Source organism: Staurois parvus, unplaced genomic scaffold, assembly GCF_062004578.1.
Source record: "Staurois parvus isolate SC_StPar_1 unplaced genomic scaffold, SC_StPar_1.0 ptg000402l, whole genome shotgun sequence".
Taxonomy (NCBI): domain Eukaryota; kingdom Metazoa; phylum Chordata; class Amphibia; order Anura; family Ranidae; genus Staurois; species Staurois parvus.
In genome coordinates, this window is record NW_028318198.1 from 1579346 (window position 1) to 1602324 (window position 22979).

Sequence of the window (22979 nt, forward strand, 5' to 3'; positions counted from 1 at the left end):
GGTATTTTAGCAGCTGCTGTCTTGATCCGATGCATGGATCTGGCAGAAATCTTCCTCAATGTGCCTTTATCTGCACGAACCCGTCTGTGCTCTGAATCAGCAACAAATCGCTTAATAGTGCGTGAAATATCTGTTTTCACACCTCGTCCAAGGCATTGAACTATTTCACTCTGTTCGGCAGCAGAGATCCTTTTTCTTCCCCATATTGCTTGAAAATGGTGTTCTGCTTTAATATTGTGGAACACCCTCCTTTAGTAGTTTTTCCTTAAATTGGGCTCACCGGCCAATCTAATTATCACAGGTGTCCGAGATGTATGTATACATCCTTTTTGAAGTGGGTTTTGTTTTAAATACTAATAGATTTGAAAGTCATATACAAAAGACTTTATTTGACATTGTTGAAGTTGAAGCATGCTTGAGAAGCTATTATAGCTAACATGCTCACATTTGTTTTTCATTCCACCACTGAATGTTCTCCGCTGAATAATGACAGTGAAGTCTTGGAAAACTGAGGACACACGGAGTACAGGTTTTCATGGAGCCACTTATCAGGGCGGCACCAGGGTGTAACCTACTCAGTGTTATGATGCATAGAGTGATGCTGACAGAATTACATCGGCAACACTCTTTGCACCATTGGGGACTGCCCACTACCTGAGGAATGTACACAATGAAAGCCTCCTAATGTCATGTAACTGGCTTGAAGATCTCTGAAAAAGGTAAATAGAAAAAAATATAAAAAGTTGCTCTGGATGAGATGAGAACCTGGAGTTGGGCTTTCAATAGGGATCAACAAAGTGTTTTCGTGCTGCTCTTTATAACCCTTTACAATTCAGTATACAGTTTCTTTGCAACCAGGATTTGTTTAGGTGTGATATAAATGTCCTGTTCTGTTTTTGTTTAGCGAGCTTTGGATACCCCAGAGGTCCATCATGAACGGCTGCTTCCTGTGTCCATCCTTGGATTCCTAGTAAATGTCATTGGAATATTTGTATTCCAACATGGTGGAAATCACCATGGCCATTCACATGAAGGAGGTAAAAATGTGTAGCATAATTAACACAACCTGTTTTGTAGCATGATGCAGTTGAAAATTTTTTTGAAAACTCGATTGCTTGTGAGCATTGGAAACAAAGACAGAGAGTTCAGAATAAATCTACCCACTTCTACTCTGTTTAGAAGTAAGGTTATTCTTGGGTCAGAGTACCGAAAGAAACCGATAACGGCTATAACCGGCAAATGGAAAAGGTGTGGAGGGGACTATGTGTACAAAGAGCTGTTTTGCATCTGCATTTACTAAACGTCCTATGACGCACAGCCACTGTCTGTATTATGTTGTGCAGGGTGTCATAGGACTCTAGTTTTATGTCTGAGAGCTGCAGTGTGAAATGCATCAAGGCATTTCTGATCACTGTTAGGGCTTGTTTACACATGCGTCGATTCTCTGGTGTTGATTTACTAAAGACAAATAGGCTGTGCACTTTGCAAAGGAAAGTTCCAGAGCTTTGTAAATGAGGTGAAGCGCTTCTGACTTCCATCATCCAATTGTGTGCAAGCAAAAACGCCTTTTATTTTCCTTTCATGTGATTGGTTATTCTTTGTAAAGTGAAGCTTCATCTTGTATATTAAGCTCTGGAGCAAATTTCCTTGCAGAGTTCAACCGCACTTATGTCTGTTTTGTCTTTAGTAAATCAAACCCTATGTTTAGGCTCTATTTATTCAGCATTTTTAAAGCCTTATAACCACCCAACACCTGCCAAATAGTGGTTACCACAGAAGCGGTAGCATTGTGTTAAAAACTAAAGCTGTACTAAAGCTTCCTTTTTTTTTTTTTTTTTTTTTTTTTTTTTTTTTTTTTTTTTTTTTTTTTTGCCCCCCCCATCTATTAAAATAGAGCAGCCTGATCCTCTTCCTCTAGGGTCCCCTTTTGGCTTCTCCCTCAACAACCCCCCCCCCCCTTTCCACAGAGTGCCCACCATAGTAAGCCTCTTCCTATTGTGGTCACTCATCCGGGCTCACTCCTGAGCCAGGCTGCTACGTCTATTTAGACACAGCCTGGGTTAGCCCTGTCCCCCGACTCTCTGCTCAAAGGTTTTGACTGACAGAAGAAGGAACCAATGGCTCCTGCTGCGCTCAGCCAAGCCTGTGAGAGCTGATATAGAAGAGATGTGCACAGCACTGGACCGAGATCGAGCTCAGGTCAGTATTTGGAAGGACTGCTGGGGGAGCTACATGTAAAAGGTTTTTTGCAGAGAATGCATTGAACTAAAAAAAAAACCCTTTAAGTAGCATGTTGATTTATAAATAATACAGAACAGCTCCAGCCACTTTGTATAGAGCATCATTTTGCTTCTGCGTGCAGGCAAAAGCATCAAGCCAGCCAGCAATACTGCCAGTGCCAGGTAGGAGCAGAGGCATTGGGTATTCTTGCCGGTGGCAAAGCTTTTTGTTCCAGTAAAGTTGAGCTGGACCAAGCCAAGTGTCAAAGATGTACAAATCCACTAAAACACCTGCTATCACACTGCAAACCGTGCATTAAAGAAGATAATTTCCTCTACATTAGTTTTCCTTTAAGCACTTCTCCCTAGAAAAACAACTTTCATGGACATTTCAACACTTCAAAAAAATCATAAATTTTAGATTCTTTAATGTTCATTTATAATCAACAATGAGCCCTTAATGTGATATCTTCAATAACCCCCCCGTGGTCTCATCTCCACTTGTGGACTTCATTTTTGTATACTTGTATCAGAGTGACCAGTTTGATAAAGCTATGAAATGACAGACGTGTCTGTGAGCTGATTCCCCTAGCAGCAGCAGTGTTTCTCTTTACGAAATGATGTAAAGGCTAAGCATTGAATGATATGAAAGTGAAATTCACATTAAAAAAGTTGATGCATTTCTTATCTTTTTTGATTTGGGGCATTGTTTTGTTTTTTTTCTCTATTGTTATGGATCGATTAACAGTTGTTTAATAAGTTCAGTTTATGGATGACTGAATTATATGCATGAAAAATTATAACCAGTAAAAAAACATAACCAATACCTATTTCACTTTTCCTTTTTTCCAGGTCATGGACACAGTCATTCGTTATTTAATGGCTCCTTAAGCCATGGACACAGCCATAGTGGGGGTCATGGGCATAGTCATGGTCACAGCCATGGAAGTGAGCATGGACATGAGCATGAGCATGGACATAGCCATAAACATGGACACCATTTTGGCTCTTGTGGTATGTTAAAATAAGTGTCGGCCTCTTGAATTTTGCATCTCATTTTAGTTTGCAGTTTATTTGTGTTTGCTTAGTACTACATTAAAGAAATGAACAGCCTGTGCAGTTTAATGTACGTGACATGTTATGTTGTCAGACCGGCTGTGGGGAAGTTTGAAATCCTAACTACACTTGGGATGCAACCTAGCAACATACTTCATAGTATACAATGAAGAACAATAACCGCACACCAACTTTGCACATTAGGTGTACCGTATTTTCCGGCGTATAAGACAACTTTTTTACTTAAAAACATACCCCAACAATTGGGGGTCGTCTTATACGCCGGATGTGCGGTAATACTGTATGGTAGCTTCAGCTACATACAGTGTACCACGCTGAGCCAACCACGGCGAGCGATGTATTCTATTAATGAATACAGAGCCTGCTCGGATTGGCTGAAGTTGCAACATCAGCCCGCCTCTCTGACACAGCCAATCCGAGCAGGCTCTGTATTCATTAATAGAATACATCACTTGCCGTGATTGGCTCATATCACGTCCTCCCATTCTCCGCGCATGAGCGGCGATGCGCTGTGTCCCTCGGACACAGCTATCACCTATCACGGAAAGAGCCGAAGATGTCGGCTCGGCTGATCACATGTAAACAGGGAAATGCCGGTTATCGGCATTTCTCTCCTCTCAAGCTGTCGCGCTGACAGCTCGAGAAGAGAGGAGGGCCGGTAATCGGCTTTCCGCGGAGGGGACATGTACACTGATCATCAGGGCACTGATGATCAGTGTGCCCTGATGATCAGTGTAGCCCCAGCAGTGCCAGCTGTCAGTGTCCATCAATGCCACGTATCAGTGCCCATCTGAGCTGACTTTCAGTGCCACCTATCAGTGCTGCCAATCAGTGCCACCTATCAGTGCCAGTCAGTGCTGCCTATCAGTGCCAGTCAGTGATGTCCATCAGTGCCGCCTTTCAGTGATGCCCATCAGTGCCACCTATCAGTGCCATGTATCAGTGCTGCCTTTCAGTGCCCATCAGTGATGCCTGTCAATGCCCATCAGTGCCACCTACCAGTGCCTCCTCATCAGTGCCACCTATTTCATATGGTTACAGTGTTGCATGACCACGCAATTGTCATTCAAAGTGTGACAGCGCTGAAAGCTGAAAATTGGCCTGGGGAGAAAGTGGGTATAAGTGCCCTGTAGGCTAGGGGTTAAATGGTGTTGCCTCAGAAGGGGGGTAGTCTTATACGACGAGTATAGCCCAAAACCTATGTTTTAACTGGAAAATTAGGGGGTCGTCTTATACACCCAGTCGCCTTATACGCCGGAAAATACGGTAATTTTATTGAAATAAGATGTAAACTCACACAAGTGGCAGTATATAAGGCATATAAAATCCAAAATCGGAACACTGGAGTAGCCGGCATGTGCGAATCCCACCAAGAGGGGAGACTCTCAGAGTGAAGTTGACGCGTTTTGAAGGGAGATCCCTTCTTCCTCAGAGCTAGAACATAGTATTACATATACTTTATACCATAGGGGACAGAATAGTGAAATAAAAAATGTAATTCTACTTCTTTAATGCCTTTCTTTCTGTTCCATTATAGTGTTTTGTAGCATTTTATAAACCTGCAATGTGAATGCAGCCTTATTTACCCCATATATTGCCTGTTTTTCCAATACTGTCACCATTTATTACCCCCGCTCTCAACATAGTATCTGTATTCATACTCCTTGGCCGAGCATAGTGGCTTAATCCTAAGATGAACCTTGAATGTATTCGATTTGCATTTCTATTGGAGTTTTCGATTTCTTGTAAAATTGCATCAGTCATGGCTCACAAGGAGTACTACACAGGGTGACTGCTGTGCATGGTTTTTTTTTTGTTTTGTTTTGTTTTGTTTTTTTTAAGATACAAATTTCCCTGCGCTGTGACTAATATACAAACCATATGTGTATTTTTCCAAATTCCAGATGAACCTCCTTTGGAGACTAGAGGGTCTAGCAAGCAGATTTTAGAAGGTAGGTGTTAACTTTACCTACATGTGATTTTTGTTGCATCATTTTAGCACTGACATGTCAAACCAGTGGTGCACAAGTTTTAAATGTAAAGGTTTTGGTTCCAACAGTAATTTTATGAGCTTAATAGGGAAACCAAGGTTGAGTAAGGCTGAACAGAGGGAATTGAAAAGAACGAAACCGCAAAGAGCTGGGTTAATGTTGATCTAAGCAAAGAAGTCGGCTTTCTTGTTTGTTTGATTTTTTTTTTTTTTTTTTTTTTTTTTTTTTAATGTGGGGTTCCACGGTTCACCATATCTATTCTATAATGTTGCCAGCAGGTAGCAGAAAAGCATTAGTATTATTGAAGTAGTATTTCTGATGAATGGCTAAAGTGTGTTTTGGGTATCAATTCAGCAATTAATATTTGTTATACTAAGCAAGTGCGCAATAGAATTTGAATAATCTCTACTGTGACCAGTAACCATTTTAACACCGTGATTTAAATGATGCCTTTTGTCAGTGATATAGCACCTTATAACATTGCAGCTTTGTTTTATGAAACTTTTTTTTTTTTTCAGGTGTATTTTTGCACATTGTTGCAGACACACTGGGCAGCATAGGGGTGATCATCTCTACACTTCTAATGCAGCACTACGGATGGATGATTGCAGATCCTATTTGCTCTATGCTTATTGCTTTGCTCATTTTCGTTAGGTGAGTGCAAGAAGTATATTCTTTGAAGATCTAAAGCCACTTGCACCCTTCTGTTAGTGTTCTACTGTCAAACTCTTAAAATGTGCATACTACAAAGTATTTTACGGTTTTACTATTTGGTCGTCTTATATTACCTCTGACAACAGACATCCATGAAAATAATTAAATAAGCACTCTATAATCCATTTATTTATTAAAAAAAAGGGGGAGGGGTCAGTTCTATCCTGTACACTTGCAGCAGTGCCTGTTATTGCATGTATTTTACCACCCATTTCTATGCATTTGAAACTGATTTTCATATGCTTCTGTATGTTTGTGTTCCTATTCACACAACATGCCTAAAATATTTTCTTTCCATTCTAGTTGCATTTTTAGAGCATGGTTATACACAGGACTATAATAAGCAGCTTGAATTATTCATACTATTTTGCTGTATATTACTCTATAGGGACAGTGTATTAAAAAGGTGCATTAAAGCTGGCCATACGCTGTGTATATTTCAGCCAGGTCTTGATCAACCAGGTGAAATTCACTCAGTGGGTGGCCCTGTCCGCTCCTTCCTGCCCCGCATTCTTGAATTGAAAAATCAAAGAAGTTGGGCAGAAAAATTGTCAGCCAATCAGCTGCTACATCAAGTCAGATGCAGCTGCTGCTCAGGTATTTTGATGCTGATGGCAATGGTCAGAATGCAATAGCCCTGCAGCACGGTTTATCCATCCGTGCTGTATAGCACGAATAGGGAAATGTTTTGTAAATTAACTAATGTATTTTTATTTTTTATTCAGCCTGTGAGCTGAACTAGAAATAAACCGGTGTATGACAAACATAATATACAATGTACCACCCAGGTCCTTATTTTTAACATTGTTAGGATGGAATGTACATTTTAGTTTACCACTGAAAATGAAAATCGTACAGTACAGACAGGAACATACCTCCCCAGGCCCCTTTCTAACACTGCATAGAAGGGAAAAAGCTAGGTAAGGGTTTTCTCTTTTTTTTTTTGATAGGATTTTTCAGCAAATAAAATGTAAGCCGACATAAAACTATGCTATGTGAAAGGGTTTGTGTAACCACTATTTGAAGGTGTTATCCCAATTTTGGCTGCAAATGTATAATTGCACTTTAAGAGACTTTAAGAAAGTGCAGGGTAAGACCGTTGTCCTTTTCTAACCTCTTTCTGTCCAGCAAATTACCAGTACATCGCTGAATTGGAAGAGTGATATTTAGGTCATCGCTGCAGCAATGAGTGAGACATTACTTTTCAGCCCCAGCGATTTTTGCACAAGGTAAATCCTATTGGTTATTAAGCCACTGGATTAATTTTACAAGTGGCGGAAGGGGGTCCCTCTGCCTTTATTAGGCTTTCCTGTGCGATCAGGAAGCCTGGCAAGGTTGCGACCAACAACATCAGGTTCCTGGGACACAGAGAGAGGAATAGATGTTATTCCTCCCACTGTGTGACGTCTGAAAGAAACTAAATATATATCTAGTATACCCCAGATCTTTCCTCTGCCCTTCAATGCAGCCGATCAAACTGATCTTGATCAGATTCTGCCAGACTACAAAAGGAAGTATGTATATGTCAGATACATTTGAAAGGCAAATACTTGCTACACTAAAATTTACATATTAATATATCATTGTCCATAAATGTATCTGATATACAGTCTCCTATAATACAATTTTTATTTATTACAGTAATTCTAATATGCTTTAGAGCACTGGTGGTTTGTGACTGTTATCACTACTTGCGAATGGGGGATCACAGCTATACATTTTAGATTTTGAAATTATTCCCCAGAACAAGAGTGGTGAAAGAGCTTGGGCAGAAGAGGATGCTAAAGCTTTCATGAGGAAGTGGTTCTAAAAATGGGTTAAAGATTTTCTCTATCTGCCAAGGTCAAGAAGTCACTGGTTAAAAGTTACAAGTTCAATACAAGTGGTATGCCTAATACTTTGGTAGATAACAATTGGTGATCAATGCAACGAGGATTTCTACATTTCAGCTCTTTTGTTATTGGTAGTTACAGTATTGTGCAAACTTATTACCAAGATTAGGAAATGCTTGATTAAAGAGACCCTGCCACCCTTCCCATCCAGGACTCGTGATGGGAAGTTGGCTGCAAGGAAAGTTTGAGGGGGTTGGGTGAGAGGGGCATACAGTCAGGTCCATAAATATTGGGACATCAACACAATTCTAACATTTTTGGCTCTATACACCACCACAATGGATTTGAAATGAAATGAACACGATGTGCTTTAACTGCAGACTGTCAGCTTTAATTTGAAGGTATTTACATCCAAATCAGATGAACGGTGTAGGAATTACAACAGTTTGCATATGTGCCTCCCACTTGTTAAGGGACCAAAAGTAATGGGACAGAATAATAATCATAAATCAAGCTTTCACTTTTTAATACTTGGTTGCAAATCCTTTGCAGTCAATTATAGCCTGAAGTCTGAAACACATAGACATCACCAAACGCTGGGTTTCATCCCTGGTGATGCTCTGCCAGGCCTCTACTGCAACTGTCTTCAGTTCCTGCTTGTTCTTGGGGCATTTTCCCTTCCGTTTTGTCTTCAGCAAGTGAAATGCATGCTCAATCGGATTCAGGTCAGGTGATTGACTTGGCCATTGCATAACATTCCACTTCTTTCCCTTAAAAAACTCTTTGGTTGCTTTTGCAGTATGCTTTGGGTCATTGTCCATCTGCACTGTGAAGCGGCGTCCAATGAGTTCTGAAGCATTTGGCTGAATATGAGCAGATAATATTGCCCGAAACACTTCAGAATTCATCCTGCTGCTTTTGTCAGCAGTCACATCATCAATAAATACAAGAGAACCAGTTCCATTGGCAGCCATACATGCCCACGCCATGACACTACCACCACCATGCTTCACTGATGAGGTGGTATGCTTAGGATCATGAGCAGTTCCTTTCCTTCTCCATACTCTTCTCTTCCCATCACTCTGGTACAAGTTGATCTTGGTCTCACCTGTCCATAGGATGTTGTTCCAGAACTGTGAAGGCTTTTTTAGATGTCGTTTGGCAAACTCTAATCTGGCCTTCCTGTTATTGAGGCTCACCAATGGTTTACATCTTGTGGTGAACCCTCTGTATTCACTCTGGTGAAATCTTTTCTTGATTGTTGACTTTGACACACATACACACATACACCTACCTCCTGGAGAGTGTTCTTGATGTGGCCAACTGTTGTGAAGGGTGTTTTCTTCACCAGGGAAAGAATTCTTCGGTCATCCACCACAGTTGTTTTCCGTGGTCTTCCGGGTCTTTTGGTGTTGCTGAGCTTACCGGTGCGTTCCTTCTTTTTGGGAATGTTCCAAACAGTTGTTTTGGCTACGCCTAATGTTTTTGCTATCTCTCTGATGGGTTTGTTTTGTTTTTTTCAGCCTAATGATGGCTTGCTTCACTGATAGTAACAGCTCTTTGGATCTCATCTTGAGAGTTGACAGCAACAGATTCCAAATGCAAATAGCACACTTGAAATGAACTCTGAACCTTTTATCTGCTCATTGTAATTGGGATAATGAGGGCATAACACACACCTGGCCATGGAACAGCTGAGAAGCCAATTGTCCCATTACTTTTGGTCCCTTAACAAGTGGGAGGCACAAATGCAAACTGTTGTAATTCCTACACCGTTCACCTGATTTGGCTGTAAATACCCTCAAATTAAAGCTGACAGTCTGCAGTTAAAGCACATCTTGTTCGTTTCATTTCAAATCCATTGTGGTGGTGTATAGAGCCAAAAATGTTAGAATTGTGTTGATGTCCCAATATTTATGGACCTGACTGTATATAGGCTGGTGCACGTGGCTTTATAAAGGGATGTTGTCTAGACCGTTTTAGGCTTTAGAAGTAAATGCATGTTTACATATTCTTTTTTTGGACACATTTTGCATGCAGTGTGTCTGTCTATGCATGCACCATTAGGGCTCATGCCTATGGGTGCAGCTGGAATTCCGTGCCTGGTAGTTACAGCAGTCTTTTGCAAATCTATGACAGGATGTGGCTGTACACTGGTAAATGCAGAACTGAGTACATACATACATACATTCATGCTCCTGGATGCAGTCTGTCTGTGTCAAATGGCATAAATCTATACTGATATGCATGTAGATGCTCAGATCTGTATTTACCAGTGCACAGCTGCATCCAGTCAGTGAATGGCACAAAAGTCTGTGTGCAACACATCTTGACTCCTCGGCATAGAAATCTAATCGCTTATTACGTTGCATGGCCCTCTGCCCCCACTTTGCATGAGTCCTAACACAGATATGTTCTACAGCAGTAGAATGTATGCAAATATTTGTACGTACAGTTGTGTTCAAAATAATAGCAGTGTGTTGAAAAACGTGAATAAAGCTCAAAATCCTTCTAATGGCTTTTATTTCCATACACACAAATGCATTGGGAACACTACACATTCTCTTCCAAATCAAAACATGAAGAAAAATTATATAAAATTTGTGTTGTTCCTCTAAAAAAAAAACTGAAGAAAAGTGAACATTAGACTGTTCAAAAAAATAGCAGTGTTTTGTATTCTTCTTTACAAACTCAAACATTCACTATATAAACTGAAAAATGTTTGAAAATTTGCTTTCCTTTGAATCACTTAATTAATATTTAGTTGTATAAGCACTGTTTCTGAGAACTGCTGTACATCTGTGTTGCATGGAGTCAACCAGCTTCTGGCTCCTGTGAACAGGTATTCCAGCCCAGGATGATTGGACTACATTCCACAGTTCTTCTCTATTTCTTGGTTTTGCCTCAGAAACGGCATTTTTGATGTCACCCCACAAGTTTTCTATTGGATTAAGATCCGGGGATTGGGCTGGCCACTCCATAACGTCAATCTTGTTGGTCTGGAACCAAGATGTTGCACGTTTACTGGTGTGTTTGGGGTCGTTGTTTTGCTGGAACACCCATTTCAAGGGCATTTCCCCTTCAGCATAAGGCAGCATGACCTCTTCAAGTATTCTGATGTATTCAAACTGATCCATGATCCCTGGTATGCAATAAATAGGCCCAACACCGTAGTATGAGAAACATCCCCATATCATGATGCTTGCGCAACCATGCTTCACTGTCTTCACAGTGTACTGTGGCTTGAATTCAGTGTTTGGGGGTCGTCTGACAAACTGTCTCCGGCCACTAGACCCAAAAAGAACAATATTACTTTCATCAGTCCACAAAATGTTGCACCATTTCTCTTTAGGCCAGCCAATGTGCTCTTTGGCAAATTGTAACCTCTTCAGCACATGTCTTTTTTTCAACAGTGGGCTTTGCGGGGGCTTCTTGCAGATAGCTTGGCTTCACATAGGCGTCTTCTAATTGTAACAGTACTCACAGGTAACTTTACACCTTCTTTGATCTTCCTGGAGCTGATTGTTGGCTGAGTCCTTGCCATTTTGGCTATTCTTCTATCCATTTGAATGGTAGTTTTTCGCTTTCTTCCACGTCTTTCAGGTTTTGGTTGCCATTTTAAAGCATTTGTGATCATTTAGCTGAGCAGCCTATCATTTTCTGCACTTCTTTATATGTTTTCCCCTCTCCAATCAACTTTTTAATCAAGGTACGCTGTTCTTCTGAACAATGTCTGGAACGACCCATTTTCCTCAGAATTTCAGAGAGAAATGCACTGTAACCAGCATGTACAACATTTGCAGCCTTCCTTCCTTAAATAAGGGCAATAATTGCCACCTGTTTTTCAAAGAACGAATGACCTCACTAATAGAACTCCACACTGCTATTATTTTGAACATGCCCCTTTCAATTAGTGATTCAATTACACAGAATCAGCAGCATGCATGTCATGACTGTTGGGTCTGTTGGATTTCTATTACTCTACTACACCTGCTAGTAAATTATTTGCCATGTAGAAATATAATTTCTACCAAAAACAGTGATTGATCAGGTTAGTGATGTCTGACTGCTATTATTTTGAACACAACTGTATAATCTTCCAAGTTTTTATGCCCATCGTATATTTTATAAATAAAGTGTATGTTGCAAAGTACCAGTGGGTCACAGGAGTGCTCTTGTGTGACCCAGAATCAGCTGACAGTGGGTTAGTCTGCTGACGTCACAGAGCGGCTCCAGGCTCTGGAAGGATCCTTACAATAATGTCAGGAACCACTCAGATGCCTGATTGGCAGCTGGCTCAGCCTGTCAGCGCGTTCCCATCCCTCCAAAGCCCTGCAATCCAGTGAGCTTTGAGGGGCAGAGAGCTGGTGACTGAAAGCTACTGCTCTGTGCTTCGGGAAGGCTGACAACCGAATGATCAGCAGTCATGTGATTGCTCAGTTCTCGAGACAGCTGCAGCATCAGACTTTAATGATGTACTGGAATTTCATAGTCTAAAAAAATCTATCTAATAAGATAAATACTTTGTCATTGCAATGCAAATTACAATGAAGTTCAATTAAAAAAATGAAATGTTTAGATAAGATGTCTTGCTGCAGGCATGTACAATATTTTGTTGATATAATACCATCATGGTGTATGTGCCACGTGTGAGGTTTTGAGTAAAGCTGTAAAGATATTTATTACAGGGTCTTGATTGGGTGTCTAAACCAGTTTATTTTGGCACTAACTTTGTGGTTTGTCGTCAGTTTTCTGCTTATACATTTTTGAGGACAACAGCTAACTATATATTAGGGAGCATACATTTTGTTATCTTTTGTGTATGTTGTGTGGTATCCACAGTCACCACAGCTGTCTTTGTGCACACGACTTGTGCACAGTATGGCTTTGTCATCTGTCACATCTGGAGATTTATTTTTTTTTGGTATAATTTAAATGGATTTCCTGTGGCTGCACATTGGCCTCCACCCAAAGGTCGCCCTGGGGTTATGGTTAGATTTCTTACTTGCAAGCTGCATGCTTCAGCTAACCTGAATCCTTTTTTTTTTTTTTTTTTTTTTTTTTTTGCTTTCTTTCTTTTTTATACCTATAGACATATAAAAAGGACCTTCTCTTAACACCCCCTACCCCCAATAGAAATAGCAAAGAGGACAACTTAAATAAGTACACTTGCCTACCTCAGTGATGCCTCTTTGCTGCATGTGCCCTCCCTCCCATGCTATATTTATATAGTCCTCCCGCGCTCAGAATGTCAACCTCTAAATATAGCCGCTAACACCCTACCACATACTACAATGGACAATATTGAAATATAGTAACTTTGTGCTGCACTAATAATTAATCCTTTGGAATAAAATAAGCAGAAAAATATCACAAAAAGAGCATATAAATATAGAATACACATGAAAATAATATATAACCGTGGAACCCCCAAAGTACTAAATCTAGAATGTTACCTGCATGCACATTAAATAGGTGACTAATAGATATCAAATTATATATAAAAAGATATATAGAATAGAATACACATGAATGTGCAAAATCTTATGACGGTGAAACCCCCAAATTATATCTAAGGTGTAACCTAAGTACACCCTAAATAGGTGATTTATAAGTGACAATCTGTAAAAAGTGCCAAATGAGTGATAAAATCCCACCACTACTGTGCTAAATTGCACAAATGACTAGTGATGTAGAACCTATACCTACAGGTATATTCCATGCCAAACTGGTAATTGCTAAGAAAACTACCCGAAAAAACACTTATAGTGCTCATAAGTGAAGAAAAAAATTGGAAAAGTGGTTTATAGTGAAAAACCACAAAGCTAGTATAACACAACATAATCAAAAATGCAACATCCCAATTCTGCAGATAAATGACTAATAAAAGAAAAAATGTGAACCATATAGCAGTGACCCCTAATTGGGGATAAAGTGAAAATTAGTGGCTAAGGGACACTAATAGAATCTTTGTATGTAGTGAAGCGTTTATAAGCCACGCAGCCTATAAACGGGAAAGACAAACTGCTTAACATGACCCCAAATGTGAGGATAAAAATTGGAAATAAGTGATATACGTGATTCCGTGACATTAAAAAATAAAAAATCATATAAAATTATATCCAATTTGTAGAGTGAATTTCATCCAAAATAAACTTAAAGTCCAAAACCACCTAAATGGTGGAGGTGTTTTGTAGTCCTTAGTGTATATACGTATATGACCTGTAGGACATGGGAATCCCACACGGAGTGAAATGCCCCCTCACCTCCATGAAGCAACCCCACAGGGTCAAAGCGCTTTTTCAAACAGTACCGCACCGTTCTGGAACCTGGACCCCTTCCCACAGGCACAAGGTCCTAAGCAGAGTCAATCCCCCTCACTGGTGGAAAAAGGCACCGCAAGCAGCCTCCACAGAGATATCCGGGAAATAGCCAATCCTCATACAGCCAGAGAAAGAAAGGAAGATGCTCCCATAGTGTAATAACGTTTTATTAGTAAATACTAAGGTAATACAAGTCCCACTCACATGTAACTGGCTTTACATAGGCTCTGTGTGTAACCACATGCTGTGGGTGTACTTTATATTGATATCTATTGGAGTTCCAAGATGGTGTCCACACTGGAAATTGTCAGCACGACAGGAAATAACGTCACCACGTCCCACGTGTTACATCACGCTAACACGTGACTTCATCAGAGTAACATGATTGGTGACTGGTGCTGTCATTTATAGGAAAGCCATCTGTCACTCAAATTGAGGAGAGGCCGACTCCGGGTGGCCATTTTGTTAGTCTATGCTCGAGGACACACGGGGCTCATATTCCTCTGCTGGTATAGAGGAATACTGTATAATTTTTTGCCCACTAACCTTACTACATATATACGAAGATAAATATGGTTATTATTGTCATGGACCTAACTGCTAAGGGGATTAATTCAAATAGAATGTGATTTATTCTTTAAAACCTTGGCAGCCATTAACCTGGAGTCCACAGATATAGATAGGGGTGTGTGTGTGTGTGTGTGTGTGTGTGTGTGTGTGTGTGTGTGTGTGTGTGTGTGTGTGTGTGTGTTTTTTAAAATTAATGCTATAAATAATATAATCCTGCATACGTTCTAAATAAAATATATAAAAAAAAACATAATATTTTATATAAAAATGGGAATGCTATATGGATAATAATTTTTAATTCTTACACACCTGCAAATAAATATATATAATATAATCTACAGTATTTATATAGCGCTGTTTGCTCAGCACTGTACATTATAATGGGAGACAATACACAAGACAGTACAGTAACAATACAATACACAAAGGGTTTGAGGGCCCTGCTCCTTGGAGCTTACAGTCTAGGAGGGAGGTGTTAGTGATACAGGAGGAAATAGCTGTGGGGGATGGAGTGGTAGGAGGAGTGGAGGAGATCGGCAGTTAGGTGAGGGCGGGGTAGGCTTCCCTGAAGAGATGGGTTTTCAGGGTGCGCCTAAAGGTGAGGAGAGTAGGTGACAGTCTGATGGATTGGGGTAGTGAGTTCCAGAGGATGAGGGAAGCCCTGGAGAAGTCCTGGAGACGGGCATGGGAGGAGGATACCAGGGCACTAGAGAGTAGGGGGTCTTGTGAGGAGCAGAGAGTACGTTTTGGGTGGTATTTGGATATCAGATCGGTGATGTAGTTTGGGGCAGTGTTATGAACAGCTTTGTACGTCAATGTTAGTAATTTGAATTTTATGCGTTGGGCAATCGGAAGCCAGTGGAGGGATTGGCAGAGGGGGGCGGTGGATACGGAGCGTTTAATAGTAAGGTGGATGAGTCTGGCCGCAGAATTCTGGATAGACTGAAGCAGGGATAGCCTGTGATGAGGTAAATTTTCTACTATATCAGAGGCTAATTAATCTGTTTTTATCAAATAGAATATTAAAAAAATAACACCCATGTAGAGAACATCCACATCTCGGGCTCACAAAATCGCACACATCTTTCTTATTATAAATAAATATATATCCTAACCACATTTTATAACAACTTTATTGAGGTAAAATTACAACCAAAGTACTAAAATGACAAGAAATAGCGACCTGCATATTAAAAATCATTTATAAAACAATTAAGGTCAAACGCTACATTTAGACCTTTCGGATCCTGCGTTTTGCATAGAATAAATCCACTTGGACTCTGCTTGACTTAATGTTTTGTATTTTATTCCTACCTCTCCAGTGTTGGTTATAGTTCTCTATACCCTAAAAAAGGAGGTAAGATGGATCTTTATTGTGTAATAGTGTTTGGACAGACTGTTTAGGGTAACCTTTACGTATATTTTGAATGTGTTCCCTTATTTTTATCCATGGTGGTCTTTTGGTTCTCCCTACATACTGTAGACCGCAGGAACACTGAAGACCATACACTACTCCCTCTGTCCTCCATGATATGAAATCTTTGGTTTTGAATTCTGAACCATTACTTTGAGATATAAATGAATTCCTTTTCTTATTTAATCCTTTGGTGGTTTTGCATGCATAACAATTTTTGCATGGAAAGAAACCTTTTGCGTCCAAAAAGTCACTGATTTATTTTTCCTGGGTGGTTCAAGAACATTCTTTGCTAATTTTAATCTTAGCAAAGGAGCTTGTCTGTAAACAAATTTAGGATGGGCTGCTAATAATTCTGTTAAAACGTTATCTGCTTTTAAAAGGGGCCAATATTTTTTAAAAATACTCTCAACTTTTTTATAATGTACATTAAAATCTAAAATGATAGACCGTTCATCCTTACAGTTATCCTTTTGTCTTTGATCGTTTATCAATAAAGATTGATCAATATTGGCTACCTCTTGAATAGCCCCATCGATAAAATCCTGTGGGTACCCCTTCTTAATGAAACGTTCACCTATTGTTTTCACTTGATCTCTGTAGTCACTTTCAGAGGTGCAATTCCTTCTAAGGCGGACTCATCGTCCCTTGGGGATATTCAGTAACCATGGGGGGTAATGGCAACTGTCTATAGGTATAAACCCATTCCTATCTACTCCTTTAAAAAAAAATTTGGGTTACTATTTCTTCCTTTTTTCCGTATCAGTATTAAGTCTACAAAATGAATTTGTGCAATACTGTGTTTCCAAGAGAATTTTATGTTTCTTTTATTACTATTAAGTTTATTCAAAAAAGCTACCAGGTCTTCCTCCTTCCCCTCCCAAACTATGATTACATCATCTATATATCTCTTATAGACTTTCAGGCCCTCTGGGGGTTATTCATATATAGCTTCTTTTTCCCAGAAGGACATGAACAAATTTGCAAAACTGGGGGCAAAACGTGCCCCATAGCTACCCCTTTTAATTTGGCGAAAGAACTGATGGTTGTGCCAAAAGTAGTTATGTTGTAAACAAAAATCAAGACATTCTATTCTGTATTTTCTTTGTGTCCAGGACAAATCACTTAATTCTCTAAGGCCCCAATTGGTAGCCTCTATAGCGTCCTGATGTCCTATGATCGTGTAAAGGGAAAATACATCAGCGCTAGCTAAAAATATGGATGTGGATTTGAACTTTAATTTGTCTATTATTTGTATTAGGTGTTTAGTATCTCTAAGATAGGATAGGGTATTTTTTTTGCTAAGGGTTGGAGGAATGAGTCTATATATTGCCCCAACCGAGCACTTACTGATTGGATTCCATTTACAATTGGTCTTCCTGGTGGGTGCAAATTATTTTTATGTATTTTTGGTACTGTGTACATTACAGGAATTCTACAGCTATCAGATACCAAAAATCTAGCCTCCTTCTTATTGAGTATATTCTTCTCAGAGCCCTTTTATCATTAATTTCTCAAGTTTTTTTTCTTGTATTTATGTGTGGGATCTTTCAGGAGTTTTTGATATGTGTCTGGGTCTTCTAAATGGCCCTCTAATTCTTTCATATAATATTCCTTGGACAGGACAACTATCCCCCTCCCTTATCTGCAGGTCGAATCACTATGTCATTCCTTTTCGATAATGTTTTTATTCCTATTTCTATTCCCTTATTCATGTTTTATTTTGGGGATTTTCAATTTTTTCCAGATCCTGTGGAACCATTTTTTTGAAAGCCTCCACTTTCAAAAGTTGTTCCCACTGATTTGTTGATTAAAAAGCGATTTTGTTCCGTAAGGTAGTGTCTTTAATCCCATCACTTGGGGCATTGGTAACTATACTTCTGGCCCCCAGTAGGTCTAAAAAATAATTCTTAATATTCAGTTTCCGTGTATATTTTGTTATTTGCAGGTTTAGGTGGGGCATACTTTAAACGCTTATCCAGTGCCATAATTTCTTCTTTAGTTAAAGAGGCACCACTAAGGTTGAAAAAAGCTGACATTGAGCTTTAGTGCTAACATCACTGCAGAAAGTGTTACTGTCAACAAAACTACCAGTTTATTGAAGGAAAAAAAATATCCCTTCCAGGTAAGCTACATACATGGCATCAAGTTTAGCAAACCTTAATGCCAATAATGATTTGGCTCTTATAAATATTGATACAGGCCAATGCACTTGTTAAAGGGAAAGTGTCTGCTGACTATAAATGGATCAGTCTTGGTTTTGCATAAACGTCAAAGCCACCTAGCATCTTTCCATTGTATTCTGAGGTTAAATTGCGCGTTTTGTGACCATGCTTCCTTGGGGTTCCAGGGGTCTTGGGGGAGAAAAACAGCCAGTTATAGTATATAAGGACCCTTCCTTGAACTGGAGTGTTTAGATTTAGAGGGTAGCTAGGCTGTAGTCATCCTGGGCTCTGGTTTATTTCTATATTCTTTGGGCTTCCTCTGAGTTCACATAGTTTGCTTCTGCCTCTTGCTTCTCCAGCAGACAAAGCAAGGAGAAACAAGGTCTTGAGTTATAAATATTTATTTACTCTGGCCAGTCACTAAGAGGTTTATTGCCAGGGATGCATGTTGGAGAAGGAGTAAATATTTGTGGTTATCTTTTCTTTTTGTTTTCATACCAGAGTTTGCCTGGAGAGTGTGTAGTTTTCAGCGAGTCTTTGCCTCCCAGGCCTGGTTCCTGGGGAGGGTATTTCTGAAAGACGGGCCTGAACCTGGGCCTTTGGAAGTGAAAGTTGGTCTGTGCCTAAAGGATTTTTGCTATCTAGCTGGAGGGTATATAAAACGAGAGAGGAGCAGGAATATGGCTGCTATGGTGCACCTTAGAATGGGGCTTCTGTGCTGCAGATTACTGACTTTTTTTTTTTTAAAGTGACTTTAAAAAAAAGTCATCCTTTCTTTCACTCACAATAAGTCAAGGATTCTGTTTGAAATGCTAGTCCATCAAGCCAACTGGGGTTCTTACTCAACACAGCCCAGGAATAAGGATTGCCTTTGTAACAGGCATGTCAAATATGTAATCCATGGATACTATGTGGCCTTCTGAAGGTGATGAGGGATGGAGATGTCTCTGTCATGAAGTGAAAAGGCAGGCAGGAGTCGCTAAGCGTGACAGATGGTGAGTGGGCATAATACGCTCTGTAGCCATGGCTCCAGGCAGTGATAGTTGGGTGGTGGGTATTATAATTATTCCAGACCCAGCTCTAGAGGGATGCTGGGTAAAGCAGTTCTTTGCATGCAAGCCTGAGTGCAGCTGTTTTTAGCGTGACTTTTTACCATTGTCACTTGTTCGTTTAAAAGTGGTTGAGCATACAGGGAGCAATGTGAAGGTGGTGGGTAGTGAACCTGAGCTGAAAAAGGCGGCGCGACCTACCGATATATAGATGCAACTGCCTCTGCTAACGATCCTTGCACTTAAATTTCACCTGCCCAATGTTGCAGATCATTTTTAGATCTTTAAAATTCTAGCTGGCTACATATTGAAAAGGAGAAGTGATTTTAATAACAAACTACAAAACTAATTGTGTATCTGGGTTTTGTTTGTGTGGGTTTTTTTTTTTTTCCTTCCCTCTTTTTGTAAGCAGAAGTTGTCTTCCTAAAACCAGTAATGTTTTATGTTCTCAGGAACAACCCTGTAATAATAACTTATTTTCTTTCAGTGTTATACCTTTACTCAAACAGTCGATTGGTATCCTTATGCAAAGAACTCCTCCCGTTTTGGATTCCGTGCTTCCTGAGTGTTACCAGAGGGTATGTTTTACATACTTTTGAGAACTTTTCCTACAGCAGAACTCCTATCAGCTATAAGAAATCATTTTAGTCCAATTATGTTAATGAATATTGAAGTTATTAAATCTTCTGCAGTGTTTTTATGAGAGCATGACACGCACCTCATGTAGTTACAAAAGCAGAACTGGAGGCTGATCTCTGAACATAAAAATTTATATGTGTCAGTGTAGTTGCATGTAGAATATATCTTCAATCTAGAGTCTATTTTTGCTCTATCTGTTGTTAATGGTTGTAATAAGGATAACAAACAGGGCTGGAAATTGCCAGTAGCAAGGCACTTCTTACTTATGTGGCCAAGCACACCTGCAGGCAGTGGGACACCCTATGAAAGCAATGGACAGAATGTTTTCTGCCTACCCCTGCCTACTACACTGATTGGTAGTCTACTTGCTCTGCCTCTGCTCTGAAGCCCCACACACAGAGCTAACAGATGCCCTTTCACTGCAAAAGCAGCAGGGAATCAGAAAATGTAGATAATAGCCATGTCTCCACAAATACACCCACATTTTGGCCCTCAGTCCCTTTATGGAAGGCTGATGATTCTGATATGCTTTCTAATGCAATTTTCTAAATCATCCACTTTCTGATACCAAAGCATTATCTGGGGAAAAAGGCATCTTCCTGTCCTCCTTAGCAATGCATTCCCTCGTATTTTACATATCCTGCCTATCGGGCTAATGCCCACCTTTTTATTATTTTATGAATAGAGAGATGTTCATGATATATTCAAATTGTATTTGAATATTGCACCCATAGATAGCACAATGCAATATATGCATATGGAGTAGTAGTACACCAACTACTGTAGGTAGTTCCCCATAGAGGGTGTTAAGTTTTAGAAATGTATATAAAGACGTTTGTACACATTCTTTTAGTATGTATCCACCATATAAAGATCCCCATGCAACCCAAATAAGGTGAATTCAGTTGCAGCATTATAGATAACTATACATAATTTGATGGGCTTAAACATAATAAAATGGTTCAGTTTCATACCTTAGCAATTTAATGTAGTAGGCGAGGTTAGCTTGTTATAAGAGTGGAGGTGAAGCCGGAGGGTACTCGATTCTGAAGACGTCCTTTTATGATGACGAAACCGATTGGGTGGGAACTTCTGGAGACTTCATATTTTCTCTTTGGAGCGCACTCCAGATATGAGTACAGTGGCGCTTCCTGATGCAGTTTATATGTATGCTATCGCTTCTCTCCTTGGTATTGATTGTTCCATCTTACATGTGGGATATGAGCAATTTATATTACATGAAAATCCATGTTGAAGCCTGGGTGCAATTAAAGCTTGGTCCGACTTGCTTGAAAATAGTAGCTGGTGAGTGCGGGAGAAGTTGGGGGTCACCTGGATTATGTTTGGGCAGCATGTATGAGAATATCACAACTATTGGATGAATTTTCACAAGTCACAAATTTTGCATTTGGGAATAGTACAACTACTGACCACTTTTTTTTTTTTTTTTTGGACTTTAATTTGAGATTAAATAATGGTGATGTAGCTTTGCACCCCTTGTGGGTTTTTTTGTTATTCAGTATCCACATTTTATTTCCTCTGTTCTGCCGGTCAGGGAGGTATTGCAGGCAATTTTGGCTGCAATCGTCTGCGTATTTACCTTTTTTAGCATTAATTTCTGTGTCTTGTTGGTCTGGACCCTAGATGGTTTTGGTGTGTCTGGAGCAATTTGTACACAACTTTGGGTATTGGGTGGGCTGCAGCTTTCCTCCTGCTAGTCCAGCTGAGGAAACTCTTGAGACTTTCATTGTCAATTGTTGCTGGTCTCTACTCTTGTCAGTGCTGAGGATGTTGTACACCAAGAGCAAAGAAGGAACATAGGAGAGACCATCTATCTGCAGGATTGAGTCAGATTCTGTAGGCTCCCAGCAGGGCTCATGCTAGATGCACCAGGTTTTTAAGGCAGTAGATGTTTTCCAGGACATTGCAGCGCTGGAGAACAGGTGAGTATAGTTCCACTTGGTAAGGTTGATATTGTGACCGTTTTCATTTTTATGACCCTTAAGATCATTTATTTTTAATCGAGCTATTGGTTGGCTTGCTATAGAATGGGTGGACATTAAGTATTGTGAAAGCTCAAAGACTGCTCCTGACTTGCTGATAGGTAAGAGCAAGTTGTAGAATGCATTAATTAGCTGTATTTATTCAGTCCGACAGCTCAGCATGTTAAATCCATAGCCTGATTTTTTTTTTTTTGTTTTTGTTTGAGTGACTCCTCTATAAATTGCTTTTGATCATATTGGATATCTTCTATAGGTGCAACAGTTACAGGGTGTTTACCACCTTCATGACCCTCATTTCTGGACCCTTTGCACAGATGTTTATGTCGGCACTCTGAAGCTGGTAGTGGGGCCTGAGGCTGATACCCGTTGGATTCTCAGTCAAACTCATAATATTTTTACACAGGTGGGTCCTTCTTCATATTGTCTTCTTGCAAATTTAATTTTGCTATGTTTGCTACTCTAAATAGTTTGGTTTTTTTTTTTGTTGAAATCCTGGTTCTAAAACAGAATTCAAGCAGTATGTAGTTGCATGTACATCAGCTGCCCAGCATCACATATGTGTGGCGTGAGGGCATTAAAAACCAACCTTTTGATGCTGGACATATGTGTTGGGTGGTCGAAAGGAGGTTGAATAAATTATTAGAAATGTTTTGTTATATCTTTTTAGTGAGTGCATAACCACTTTCCGGCCGGCCCATGTAGTTTTACTGCTACAGGGCGGTTACTGTATATAATGTATGTGATTCTGTTTTTCCGGGTAGGGGGTGTGCGTGCTTGCCTACCCGTGCTGTCATTTGCTTGCTTACATGTCAATCACCAGGTCCCGGCTATAATTTTCAAGCAAACCAATGAATATTGGGATTTTTTTTTTCTTCTTTACCAAAGACTTGTAGCAGAATACATTTTGACCTAAATGTGTTTTTTTGTTTTAGTGCACAAATATAAAAAAACCCAGTGGTGATCAAATACCACCAAAAGAAAGC

The 22979-nt window shown here is 39.8% G+C and overlaps 1 protein-coding gene across 1 annotated transcript in view; it reads left to right on the forward strand.

Annotated features, from left to right (window-relative positions):
• SLC30A7 (solute carrier family 30 member 7) overlaps positions 1–22979 on the forward strand; it is a 48741-nt gene that overhangs the window by 20081 nt on the left and 5681 nt on the right. The window contains exons 5-10 of the mRNA XM_089686585.1: positions 905–1037; positions 3072–3233; positions 5201–5248; positions 5806–5941; positions 19842–19932; positions 22250–22399. Coding sequence (XP_089542711.1) covers positions 905–1037; positions 3072–3233; positions 5201–5248; positions 5806–5941; positions 19842–19932; positions 22250–22399 — 720 coding nt within the window. The remainder of the gene's footprint in view (positions 1–904; positions 1038–3071; positions 3234–5200; positions 5249–5805; positions 5942–19841; positions 19933–22249; positions 22400–22979) is intronic.